This window comes from Onychostruthus taczanowskii, unplaced genomic scaffold (assembly GCF_017590055.1).
Source record: "Onychostruthus taczanowskii isolate IOZ18803 unplaced genomic scaffold, ASM1759005v1 scaffold4, whole genome shotgun sequence".
Taxonomy (NCBI): Eukaryota; Metazoa; Chordata; class Aves; order Passeriformes; family Passeridae; genus Onychostruthus; species Onychostruthus taczanowskii.
Window position 1 is genome coordinate 8,985,625 of NW_024501459.1, and position 12,786 is coordinate 8,998,410.

Here is a 12,786-nt window from a genome sequence, read left to right on the forward strand (position 1 = left end):
ACCAGATTCTTGATCATAAATGGGGACACCACTCTTTTTATTGTTTCATATATAAATATAAACTGGATTAAAAGCACTCAATTTTCTTTTTATCTGTGTAAGTCTCAGACAGTTTGGACCTTGGATGCCATGACTGTTAGACCTGGAGGTTCCCCAAGACAGAAACTCCTAAAGGACTCCTTAGCAGCAAAAGAACTTCAGACCATGGAAAAACACCTAGCTGGTATGTATGGGATCAAGGAACCATAAAATGCCTAGAAGTACTCACCCAGCTTGCTCTGCCAATTATTTCAGATGAGGGAAAAAATTACCTAACTCACATGCTGATGAAAACAGATGAAAATGTTATTTTTTTTATTGAAGAAAACATAATTAGTGTTCTATTTATAGATGTAATGAACTTCATTGTAATCACAGTAAATCCACTACTTCAACAGTAATTAAACCATGATAAATATACTGTGGTCTGAAGGCATAATAATGCACCTTTTTTTTGTTTTCATGGTTCACCCAGAGTTATGCAATAAGGAGGTACTGATATTTTACTCACTGTTAAATAGTCTTTAAAAGCAGGCTGCAGTGGATCTTTAACTGGAGAACAGAATGCTTTGCAGGAAAGACTTGCCTTGTTCATGAGAATTCTGGCTGAGTGAAATCTGTTAATTTGTGTGTCTTTGAACATCTGCAATATCTTTGATGGGGTGACCATTTCTGAAAAGTCAAAAAAAAAAAAAAAAAGCATGAGGTTTTTAAAGGTAAAGAGATGGTAAAGAGATGTTTCGGAGCTTTATAAAAATTAATGAGGAATATTCTAAAATTTACCTTGCAATTTCTTCTTTGTAACCAATGTTTTCTATCTTCAGCTTTCATTAAAAGCTATGACATAGACCTATATTGTGGTAGGCCTATGTTATGCATGCCATTTGTCATTGCTGAAAGCTTCGTAGACTGATTCTATGAAAAGTAATGCTTCACTGGAATGTAAAGACTGTATATGTAAAACGAAGGTAGAAACGAAATTTATCTGATCATTCTTCTAAGTTATTTAGAGAGTGAGGCAGATAACACTTTTGGTGTGATATTTTGAAATACTTTGGATATTTATCTTGCCAATAACAATGGTGAGAAAGCTGTATCCTCTTCAGAAAGGGGGTGTTGCAGCTGAGGTCCAGGCAGATGACAAAGCTGTAAGCACAATGGGGGAAGCTTTTTAGGAATAGGTTTTGGTCATAATGGAGCAAGAACTAAAAGTTATGATAGATTCAAATGAAGCCTTTTTACGTGGGTTTTGTGTCAGACAGTAGAGGTGCTGTAATTCCATTTTTTATAGGTTCATAAAGCTTGCAGGTGTTAGAGCTGCAGCCACTGCCAAACTAGATTGAAAAATCCATGAGCCCTCTCTCTAAACTGAAACACCCAGGAACATCTAGTGGGAATCAGGAGAGCACCAAACCAATATGTGGTTTCTGTAGCACAGCAGGGACCTGTGTACCCCAAGGACCACTGAGCTACCACTTGTTTTCCCTTATATTGTTACTCTGGAGGAGTCTGGTGAAGATCTCCCTACTTTGATTTATGTCCTAGCTTGTCTCACTTCCGTGGTCATACAAGCTGTTCTTGCATGTATTATGCTGTGAAAAATGCAGTCCCTTGGCAAAACTGACAGTAATAACTACAATATTCAATAGAATATGGAATTTTAAATACTTAGTCGACTGTAAAGTAACTAGGTACCTTCGCTTAATCTCTGAGATTCCTTCTGCAGCTGTGTGACCCACAAGATTTTCTCTCTCACATCAGCGCTGTTCCTGTCATTTGACTTTGGGCCTGAAATTTCAATAAAGCTGTTGTGACATGAGGTTCAGCCATTCTACTATACAGTAATTTTTGTCTGACTGAGAACTTCACATGAAAACAGCCCAATTATTAGACATTAGAGTATTGTATTCTTAATAATTCATGCCCTATTATAACACCAGTGGTGCTTGAGACAATTACTCCTCTCAAAGAAAAGAACAACGTAATTTCCGTGAATAATCAGTTCAGAGTACCTCAGATAATAATGCTGTGGTTTTGCTTAGCCTCATTTATCTTATACATTTGCAGAAGTTCAAGTGTCTGTGATATCAGCAAGTCTCTTGTTTCAGTTCTCTTAGCAAGCGCAATGGAACCTATTAATTCCACAAAAATCTGCCATTCTAGGCAGTAATTCAGATGCCTGAGCTATGACTTGGATTACCCGTGTAGTGATGAAATATGGCCCCCTGTCTCACATGCACCTTCTAAAGGGGCCTGGCTTTCCCTTATGGACTATGCGCTGGATAAAAATCACTCCTAACATAAGGCGTAATTTGGTGCTGGTGCCTAAATTAGGAGCTAGCACCAATTGCCAGCAACTGCCTCAGTACTTGATATTTGAAAGCAGCAGTTTTACAAAATCAGATACTGGAGCAGTTTTCTGTCTCTACATATGGCTTATATATTTTTTTTGTCTAAAATCCAGGCTCTTATGTTATTATGGCTGCTTTATATCACAAGCAAATGGAGATTGTTTTTTTCTTGGTAGTTTATTCCAGTATCTTGCCAATTTGGTGTGTAGCACTGATTTTGTGGTCTTCGTATACTTCTGGAAAATATTTTATCACAAGAAGAACTGTTAAAAAAAATAAACAGTTTATAAGTGCATATGAATCATATCCTTATTCTGGATTTTTTTTTTTGAAAGCAAAATGCCTTTGTGTTGCTCTGTTGCATTTTTTTTTCCTTTAAATGACAACAACAAGGATTTTTAAAAATCCTAAGTCATAATTCAATTGTATTATTTAACATGTATCAGGTAATACTGCAAAGCTGGGAATGTGTGACTTCTTTTTCTTTCTGGCTGAAAAGCTTACATTAAAGCAAAATCAAACTGAATAATTGTGCTGTGGAAACATGTTAATTATGTGTAGAGAAATTATTATAATTGGTTTATCTGTAGGCTTGATTGCTGTATGAAATTAAGGAAACATGAGCCAGCATATAATATTTATTTAACTCTATTAGATCATTCAGTATTCATGCTATTTCTTAGCATAGTGAATTCACTACAGTCAGGTTGGACATCTGTAATTTTGCAAAGAAATAGACTAAGCTGGTTCTTTAAAAGACCATATTCTTCATTTGGTTTAAATCAGTAGCCCATAGTATCATTTATTGGCCCCTGATTTTTTGCCAGGCATTTTACACAATCTACACCAAAAGAGGAGCAGGGAGCAGGTTAAGGGAATTGCTTCTTCCCCCTCTAAGATCAGCTCAGCTGGTCAAAGCCTGGTGTTAATAATGCCAGGGTCATGGGTTTGATCCTCATATGGGCCAAACTGAAGAGTTTGACTTAATGATCCTTGTAGTTCCCTTCCAATTCAGAAGATTCTGTGACTGACTACTCCACACTCATGAGACCCCACCCAAGTGCTGCATTCAGCTCTGGGGCCCCCAAGGCAAAAAGGATGTGGACCTGTTTGAGCAGGTCCAGAGGAGGCCACCAAGATGCTCAGAGGGCTGGAGCATCTCTCACAGCCTGAGAGACTTGGGGTTGGCCTGGAATAGTGAAGGCTCCAGGGAGAGGTAATTGTGACCTTCCACTACCTAAAGGGACCTGCAAGAGAGCTGGAGAGGCACTTTTTATGCAACAAGGAATAAAGGCTTTAAACTAAAAAAGGAGAGATTTAGATTAGATGTTGAGAAGGAATTCTTGACTGTGTGGATGGTGAGCCACAGGAACAGGTTGCCCAGAGAAGCTGTGGATGTCTTGTTCCTAACAGTGCTCAAGGCCAGGTCGCTTGGAGCTCTAAGCAATATGATTTAGTGGAAGGCAATTCCTTCCCATAACCAGGGGGTTGGGAACCAGGTGACCTTAAAGGTTTCTTCCAGCCCAAACCAATCAATTCTCTGATTCTGTGAAGTTCCAAAGTGAAAGCATAGTGGAAGAGCAGTTCAAGATGTAATAATTTCAAAATTGAAATAATTAATTTTAAGGGGTCAATTATAAATATTCTTGTGTGTGTGCTAGAAATAAATATAAAGTGTGTGCTAGAAATATGGACTATGTTTTGAAATTTGCTAACAGTGAAATATTTAATCTTTAAAAAGTTGAGAGACAATTTTATCTGAGGCTTTCACAACTAGTTCAGTTTATTAGCTTTTCTAGTAATAGCATTTGAATTGTGTGCAATATGTTGTATTAGACTAGTAACATGAAATTGGCATGGCTTATTTTCCTGTTTTCAAGATCTTATAAAATATGTTGATGTTCAAGGCAGCATGTCTTTAATTATTTAACATAGAACATTCCTTTTATACCTACTGGTAAACACAAATAAAAAAAAAATCTCATTTTCCAATATGCAGTTTAGAATCTGGTTTTTTTAGGACATTTAAAACCTAAAATAATTTTTATAAAAATGTAAAAAAAATTAAATGCTTATTTTAAACAAGTTGACTTAATGGGTGTTTAAATCAGTAGGGCCTTGCTACTTTACAGCTTGTAGAACTGTGACTTGTTAATGGGAAATGGCATTGCTAGTTTGAAGATAATCAGCTGTCTCTATGAAAATTAAGTACAGTAGAGTACATGAAAATGAAAATTCACAACAGTAGTGTAAGATAAAATAAACCTGATTAAACTGTTTATTAAGCTCTACATTTGTACTTGCAAGGACTTTCAATTATGTTATCAATGCTAACCTACAATCCAGCTACCCTCACCTGACTTTGATGGCTGTATTCTGATTTAATTCATTAGAAGCATTAATATTATTTAAATTATTTCAGGAGACACTTTTCATTGATTGTCCTTAACCTGTTGTCGTTTTAAAAGAGATCTTATTTCTTATGGCTGTGTGCAAGGCAGGGATTGGACCACCCAATGGCTGTCACCTTTTCTCCTCGGACTCTGGATATTGGTGACCCCATCACCACAGCAGGTGGTGACCTGCTGTGGCACTGATGGCAGGCCGAGGCATGAGTTCAGGTTCAAACAGGATCACAAATCCAGACATGCCAGAGTTCAGTAGTTACTTCCCTCAGAGTTTTGGTTGGGCAGTAGACAGCAGGGCCAGAAACAAAAGTTTTTCCTTGAGCCAGTTTTGGATTGCAGCTGAGGATGGCAGGTTTACATCACTGCTCTATCTTGGTTTGCTACTAATCTTCATTTTGCAGTAACTGTGCAAAAGCCATGAAGACATTATTTTGATGAAACAAGAGGAATTTTTATAGGCTTTGGTGACACTCAATGTAGAGGTAATATTTCATTGCTGTAGGATAGCTGTGTTTGCAGTGAATCAAATGTAAATAAACTTTAAGGATGTGCTTGCCAAACATTTGCACTGTTAATTCTGATGCCTTTCATTTTAAGCATGAATAGATTTTCTCTACGCAGCTTCAGGTTTTCACTTACACTGGAGAAAATCATTGGGAGTTTTAAAGCAGAGAGAAACAGACAGTGAGTTTCTTTCTTTTCCATTTGTTCATGTGTGTGTGCACAGACATTGAGAAGGACCTCGCACTGTGGGAAGAAGCAAGGCTCTCAAGAAGCCCTGGTGTCCAGCATCCCAGTGTAGTTACATCTGACCATCAAGGCAACCTTCAAGCTGCACAGGGCCCAACCCCAAGGCCTCAGGTGCCAACTCCAACAGGGAAGAACATTCAGCTCCAAGGAAGCAAATCACCACCGCTACCCACTAACAGCAGAACACAGGTCTCCAGTGTCACAAACAGCAGTGCACAAACCAAGAGGCCATCAGCTCCAGGGAGCAGACCTATGACCCCAAATAGCTTGTTGTCACGGCCTCTTACCCCTAGCAACCAAGGAAATAGGGAAGGCATTATTAGCATGCAAAGAAGCAGATCTTTGTCATCTAAGAGCCAAATGGGGAGGACCCTCAGTGCTGCTTCAGGGCTTTCTGTGCAAGTGAGTGGAGATGTTGTTGGAACTGTCACTACTCAGAGAAACAGTTTATCAGAAGTAAGATTTTCGATTTAATGTTTTTGCTATATTTAATAATGCCAAGACTTGATTGCATTTTATGTTCAAGTGACATCAGTATACCTAATGTAACCTACTGTGCTGAAAAGAACTTGAAATATAATGATGAGAAAATTAGCAAGGAAATACTGCTCAGCTTTGAGAGGTACTCATTAGAGAATGTCAGTATTATTACAGAAATCATACTGAAACACTTGTGTCCCCCAAATTTACCATGAGCTCGGTAGGGCTTTGCCTGTACAATGCATAGCAGTTTTATTAGCATTACAGTTTCTAACAGGTGCATATTTCTGGAATATCAAACAAAACTTTATCTAATCTTTATGTTCCACTGTATTTTTTCTTTCCTGCTGCACTGGCAGTGCATGATATTTTCTTGATCTACTTTTTATTTAATATTTTTGGGCAATTGGAATGATTAGTTAGGCATCACTGAAAGGACAGGTTTTTCCAAAGCACCAAACTGAATTTCAAGAGAAAATGTCCAACATTGTTGAATCACTGTCTAATACTATATGCATGGTAACTAGGCTAAATTTACAGCATAAAAAATTTCTTGTCACATATTATTGGCTTTTACAAGACTAGTCTTTGTTTAAAACAAAACAAAAGAAAAAGTTAAAGTACCTTGTAAATTCTGAGTAGGATTCTCCTCTGCTAACCTTAGCTGCCTTAAAGATAACTTCAGTGTGTGGGCAGTGGAAATAAAAGCACCTTTGAAAGAAAACCCCTGCTGTCTATCTCTATATATGCCTTACAAAGGTGAGTCTTTTCTCAGGATATGTCAGTCCTTCTGTACTGACTTGAGAAGGAACTATGTGTCTAGACTGCTGATTTTTTAGTGGTGGAATACGTTGGTTCCCACCGTTATTACCAATCTCTTTGTAATCTATTTGTCAAAGCCTGGAGACCTTTTTTCCAAGACTGAAAGTAATATCATACCTTTAGATTGTTTCTGAGGAGTATCATCTGTTTTAATAGTCTATTGGGTGTGACACTTGACACAATTGTTGTCAGTCTCATGACTTCTAAAGGAAATTTCAGATGTTGTTTATGATAGTGTTTCTTAGGGTTGCTTTTAGAAAAGTTAGAGATTAAATACTTAGTGTGACCCTTCAGTTAATTATATGACATCCATTATTTATTGTGAAGGAAAGGAAATGAGGCACAGATTACTCTAGAATTTGGGAAAGAAATCTTACTTAAATTTGGTGGTGAAATAAATACTCATTATTTTGGTGTTTGAATGACAGTGCACTAATCCCATCACCTGAGCTGTTTCTTCTCTTAGAATTGAATATCCAGATTAAAGACATGAGGACTGAAGGTGACTACAGTCCTCCTGAAAGTGTCTTAATTGCCAGTTGATATATTTTCAAACCATGTTTCCCATGGAAAAAAAAAATGAAGTAATTTTAATACTTTTTTTTTTTACAAAAAAAATCACTTTGTGTCCTCTTTTGAAGTATGGGATGTGTTTATGTGTTAGAATTTTCTCTCATACCAGAAAATAAGAATTGAAATTAGTTTTTAACTATAACATGTTCAGAAGAAATGAAGGGTTTCATTGTTTCCAACTACATTCTTCATCCCTCTTTTTCTTCTTTTGTAGGCAGTCTTGTTCTTAACTGAAATGCAGTCCTGTGATGCCAAGTAAAATTATTGTATATACTCCTGAAACTATATGTATGTAATGCGTGAGAGATATCCAGTCTGCCCATCACTTTTGATCTTTCCTGTAAAAAGGCAGACAATTAAAAATGTCTTCTAGAGCCTTTCTGTAGTTATGGTAATAATAAGCAAGAGTCCCATTTAATTTGCTGTGTCTTGTTACTTCTGTTTGCTGATAGCTCTCACAGTAATTGTCCTGTTATACTTTTAATACATGTATATATTTGTCTCAAGAATTTTAGGAAGTGAGCAATATTATTATGCTATTTTCCAGTTAGAATAGCATGTCCAGATTCAGCCAGCAATCCACTGTAAAGCTGATGTTAAACCTCAGCATTTCTATGCAGGACCTTATCCTCTGTTAAAATCCCTTCTAGAAGTGACAAATTCTTTTCTTTCTCTTTGCTCACTGGGTACAATAGTACCTTGGCTGCTAGTGACCCAGCTCAGACCCTATTTATCCTTTCTGACATGCACAAATGACCTTTGACATAATGGAAACTCAGCTTGGGACTAGCTCTGCTTCCAAAGGGAAAGCTGCTAGTGTGATACGTTCATACTGAAGACTTTCCTCTTCCAGGTTTTGAAGGCTCGTGGATATCAGAAAGTAGCTGATGGAGATCTGACCAATCTGCCACTCCCAGCCTCATTTTTGAACAAGCTTTCGAGTTTTCTTTTGCCCACTTAAGTTCCTGGTCACTTAGAGAAGTGGATTTAGACAGATCATACCCAGGAAATATGTCTGTTCTGTGACATTTTTTGCCATGTTGGACATTTCCTCCCATTTGTGGCCATGTAATTTCATTTTCTTGTGTTGCAGCTTGCCTCTGACCATGGAGATATATTTTAAAAATTCAGAGGTGATTTGGGGTAGGAGAGCAAGAGTCCTGCCTGTCTTTGTAGTATTACATATCACAAACATATAAAACTGAAGGCTGATACTGTAATTTATTTTGCAACTTTCATTGTAGGTTTTGCATCCTCTTCCTGTATAAAACCAGTACAATAAAAGAGGGGAACTTGCCTTTATTCTTATTAACCTTATGGTCTCAACTGGGAATTTCTGCTGGATGTAAATATACTATGGTTATATTGCCAATCCTATAGAAGTTACTATGATAAGATTTTTGCAAATAACTGTGCTTCCTTATTTTTAGGTAATGTTAATGGAATTAATCAGTAGAATATTGATATATATTTGATGAGAATAAGTCAGTTGAAAAGAATGTGACTGCTGGGTGCCAGGAGCATGTTTTACCCTAAGAAGCTTGATTTACTTACTTATTTACTTGCTTATTTGTTGGGAAGTTGAACATATCTCTCAAGCCTTATATATGCTTCCTAGATTGTAATGTGTTTCAAGCTAACATAACAAGTCTAAATAGAAAAATATAACTAATAAATACAATTCAAAGTTCTTAAGCTTTAGTAAAGTTCATGCTGCAGCATGGGTGGTTCAATCTTGTTGTAGCACAAATCTTAAATAATTTGGCAAGTGCTTAACATATCAGCTGTTAAGAATGTTTTGGGGGTTTTTAATGCTCCAGACTTATAATGATCTGAGATTTTGTGGACAAGTTTCTGCCTCCTGGCACACATAATATTATTAAGTTCTAACAGGTGTGTTTTATTATCAGCTCGGTTCAAGGCTGAATTGAATTATAGCAAAGAAATGCTACCTAGAGAAATAGTTTTATTATCTCTATAAAGGTAATAAATCAGGGTTCCAAATCCTTTGGCAGAGATACTTTTATGCATGTTCCTAATCCTTTGGTGTTCTGTATAAATTGGCAAAGGAATGTTGAACCCTGCTTATCTCTTTAGAATGGATTCCATTAAAGTGACACAATTCTGTGATACTTGTCAATAGTTGTTGAGATGAAAATACTACCGACTCCCTTGTTCACCATATCATTTTCTGAACATATGAAATTTTCCAATAATTTCTTTTATTCAGATAATTTTAAGTTGTATTCAGCAATCCTTATTAGTCTGTCATAGCTGAGAGCAGGAAATTTCGTCTTATTTGAATACAGCATTGATTAACAAGATTTTTACTCCAATTTACTGGAGTATAAAGCATAACAAACATTTTTACTCCTATTTACTGGAGTATAGAGCATAACTTGTGATGGGGACTCTTTTCGGTCAGATACTCTCATTCTGTTCCACTGCCTGGCTCAGGTCTTTGCTCTGTGTTTTTGGAAGATTAAAAAGTGTGTGGATCAGTGTGAGAGTCACACATGCCTACTGCAAGAATCCTGTTCCTTGAACCAAAACACATTCAGTGTTGTAGTCAGCAACCTTCTCCAGCACAGCACATTGGAAATGGCAATACATGAGTGAGGCCTGGAGCTCCTGTCTGAGTTTACTGCTGGCCCATGGCAGCAGTCTTTGTGGAATTTTTAACACATTATTGACAATTAATAATTTACTCCCAGTGAGTTACATCTTGATTGAGCAGCCTTCAGTCTCCCAAAACTGATTTAAACAAGCCTGGATTCTGTATTTAAATCAGATAGCCTAAGAATGAACTTTCTGTTGTAATACAATTTAACTTTAAATAGCTAGATTCTTATTTCAGCTGATGTAACACAAAGCAGGGTTATTACCCCCCTTTTTTTTTTCAAGAACTTATAAAAATTTGGCCAGTAATTTTATGATATTTGGCCAAGGTTAAAGTTTTCTTTTAGAGACTAAACTTGCATGTTTGAACTGCCTTTGAAAATAAAACTGTGCATTCCAGTCTCATCTCTCCCTGTGAATATTGCAAAGGAATGTGTCAAAGTATTTTATATGTCTGTGTGTATACCTGTTCACATACATATGTGTGTCTCTGCATGGAAAAATATTTTTATACACATACCTATATACATTATATTAAAAAGTAGGCAATTTTAAAACATTTTCAAAATAATATATTCAGCTGCATATGGATATTTAACCATGTAAAACATTGATATTTTGATGTTTTAATGGTATCTTGGAGACAAAAGTTTCCATAACATTTTTCCTTCCTAAGCCTTCTCCTTATGCAACAAAACTGTAGGTTCTAAATCAGGTTTCAGGTTCTTGTAGCTACTAAATTTTGACAGATCAAAGCCTCACTTAAGCAAGTTGCATTTGAAATGTCTGTGCAGTCCAAAAACTGCAGGTTCAGATGTAATATCTGCAATTTTGTCTTGTCACTGCTTTTCCAAGATGAGTATGTATGTGTCTTACATGTCTGTATTTATAGTGGAGACATTGCTAAATCCCTTCACTTTCGTGGGTTTGGGCTTGATTTTTTTTTTGTTGTTTCTTTGTTTGCTTTTCATTTTGTTTTGGGTTTTGGGCAATTTTGGGGCATTTTTGGGGCTTTTTTGGGGCTTTTTTTTGTTTTGGGGTGTTTTTTGGGGGTTTTTTTTTTTTTTTTTTTTTTTTTTTTTTTTTTTTTTTTTTTTTTTTTTTTTTTTTGTTAATAGATTAAAAAAATTTCCAAGGAGCCTGTACATCCTTTACATTTTGGTTTTATTTCACAGCAAGTTGGATTTTTTGTTTTTAAAGGCTTTCTCCTCTCTAGTTAATTGTGGCTAGTTTGCTGCAGTCTGTCATTTTATCTAAAATAGATCTGTTTGTGGCAGGATGAATTCTTACAACAGCTTCAACTTGCTCATCAACCTTGGATATTGCCGAGTGACACAGAAAGTGAAGGAGTGGAAGCTGACCAAGACAAATGTAAGTATATGTGTAAGGACCAGATAATATGTCAAAACCCCTCAACTTTACTTCTGTTTTCCATATCTTCAGATACTGTGGAGATGTCATGCCTGCTCTCAGGAGCTTTTCTCACAAGTACCAATTGCTTATTTGTCTGAGGGCTGAACCTTATAGGATTGATCTGCAGGAGCTTTCCTGTAGTCACTGAACAATGACAAAATGATCACAGCACTGTTTACTTAAGCTAAGTGAAGCAATTTGTCCTGATGTGTTAAAGTAGCTGTTCCAGAAAATAACAGGAACTTCAAATAGATAATCTGTTTCATAAATCTGTATTCACCAGCAAAAAAAAAGGCAAAGTAAAAAACTCCAGGTCTGGAAAGTAGAGCCTCCCTCATTAGGTCTGACACTCCATTTTCTCTATTTTGCTTACATTCTTTTTAATTCATCTTTATAAATAACAAAGTTCTTAATCATACCAGTATTCCTTAATATCCACTACTATGGAGTATTTGTCTAATCGTGGAAGTGAGGGTCAGCAGGATCAGAGCCTAAATGGCCGAACAAGTAATAGGCTATAAATTGCAGTATTCTCAAATTGTAGCAAATTCTCCCTGCCTACAAGGTAAATGATCTTACTGTTTCACATTATGTCTTTTAATTCACAGTAGTTTTGTGATCTTCAAGGGTGAATATGAAAACTGCTTCCTAACATATTTTAGGTGATGTACTTGAAAAAGAACAGATTATTTAATCATCATGTTTAGAAAACTCAAAACTGGTTTAAACATCAAGAGTTAATGTATGAAAAGGACATTTTCTTTACGTAAGGGAACAGTTCTATAAGGGATTAAGGATTCATAAGAAATACCCCAGATAAGCAGAATTTTTTTAATTATGCCACTTAAAAAAATTGTTTTTTACTCATACATCAGTTTCACAAATTCATACATAGCCCAGAGTTTGACTAAAATTGAAATTTACACAGTGAGATCTTAAAGGGCATGTGAAGGTCTTTTTGAACACTAGTAAAATGTTACAGTGAGATTCTGTGTATCTTACTGGTTTTAATCCAAGACTGTTAGTCTGGCTTGCACCAGAACACTTCAGTTATCTTTGAGCTGAAGCTCACCTTAGATGGCTCAAGAGAGACTCTGAGACCTGCCTTTTATGTGTATGCAATTTTTCCTCAGTATTTTCTGTAATGAATTTACAATCCCACAAAACATTGGTAGGACTGGCTGTGCACACACAGACTGATGCTAATTGTGTGACCAGGGAGACTGATGCTCCAGGACGTATCAGATACACACCATACTTTTGTATAGCTGCTGTACTTGAATTGTGTGGGTGTGAGGACTTGTGAACACCCAAAATCCTGTCCTATAATA

The 12,786-nt window shown here is 36.4% G+C and overlaps 1 protein-coding gene across 1 annotated transcript in view; it reads left to right on the forward strand.

Moving 5' to 3' along the window:
• The window catches only part of CUNH8orf34 (chromosome unknown C8orf34 homolog), a 140,106-nt gene extending 127,957 nt beyond the window's left edge, over positions 1 to 12,149 (forward strand). The window contains exons 11-14 of the mRNA XM_041413012.1: positions 103 to 223; positions 5,526 to 6,004; positions 11,320 to 11,413; positions 12,118 to 12,149. Coding sequence (XP_041268946.1) covers positions 103 to 223; positions 5,526 to 6,004; positions 11,320 to 11,413; positions 12,118 to 12,149 — 726 coding nt within the window. The remainder of the gene's footprint in view (positions 1 to 102; positions 224 to 5,525; positions 6,005 to 11,319; positions 11,414 to 12,117) is intronic.
• The last annotated feature ends 637 nt before the right edge of the window (positions 12,150 to 12,786 follow it).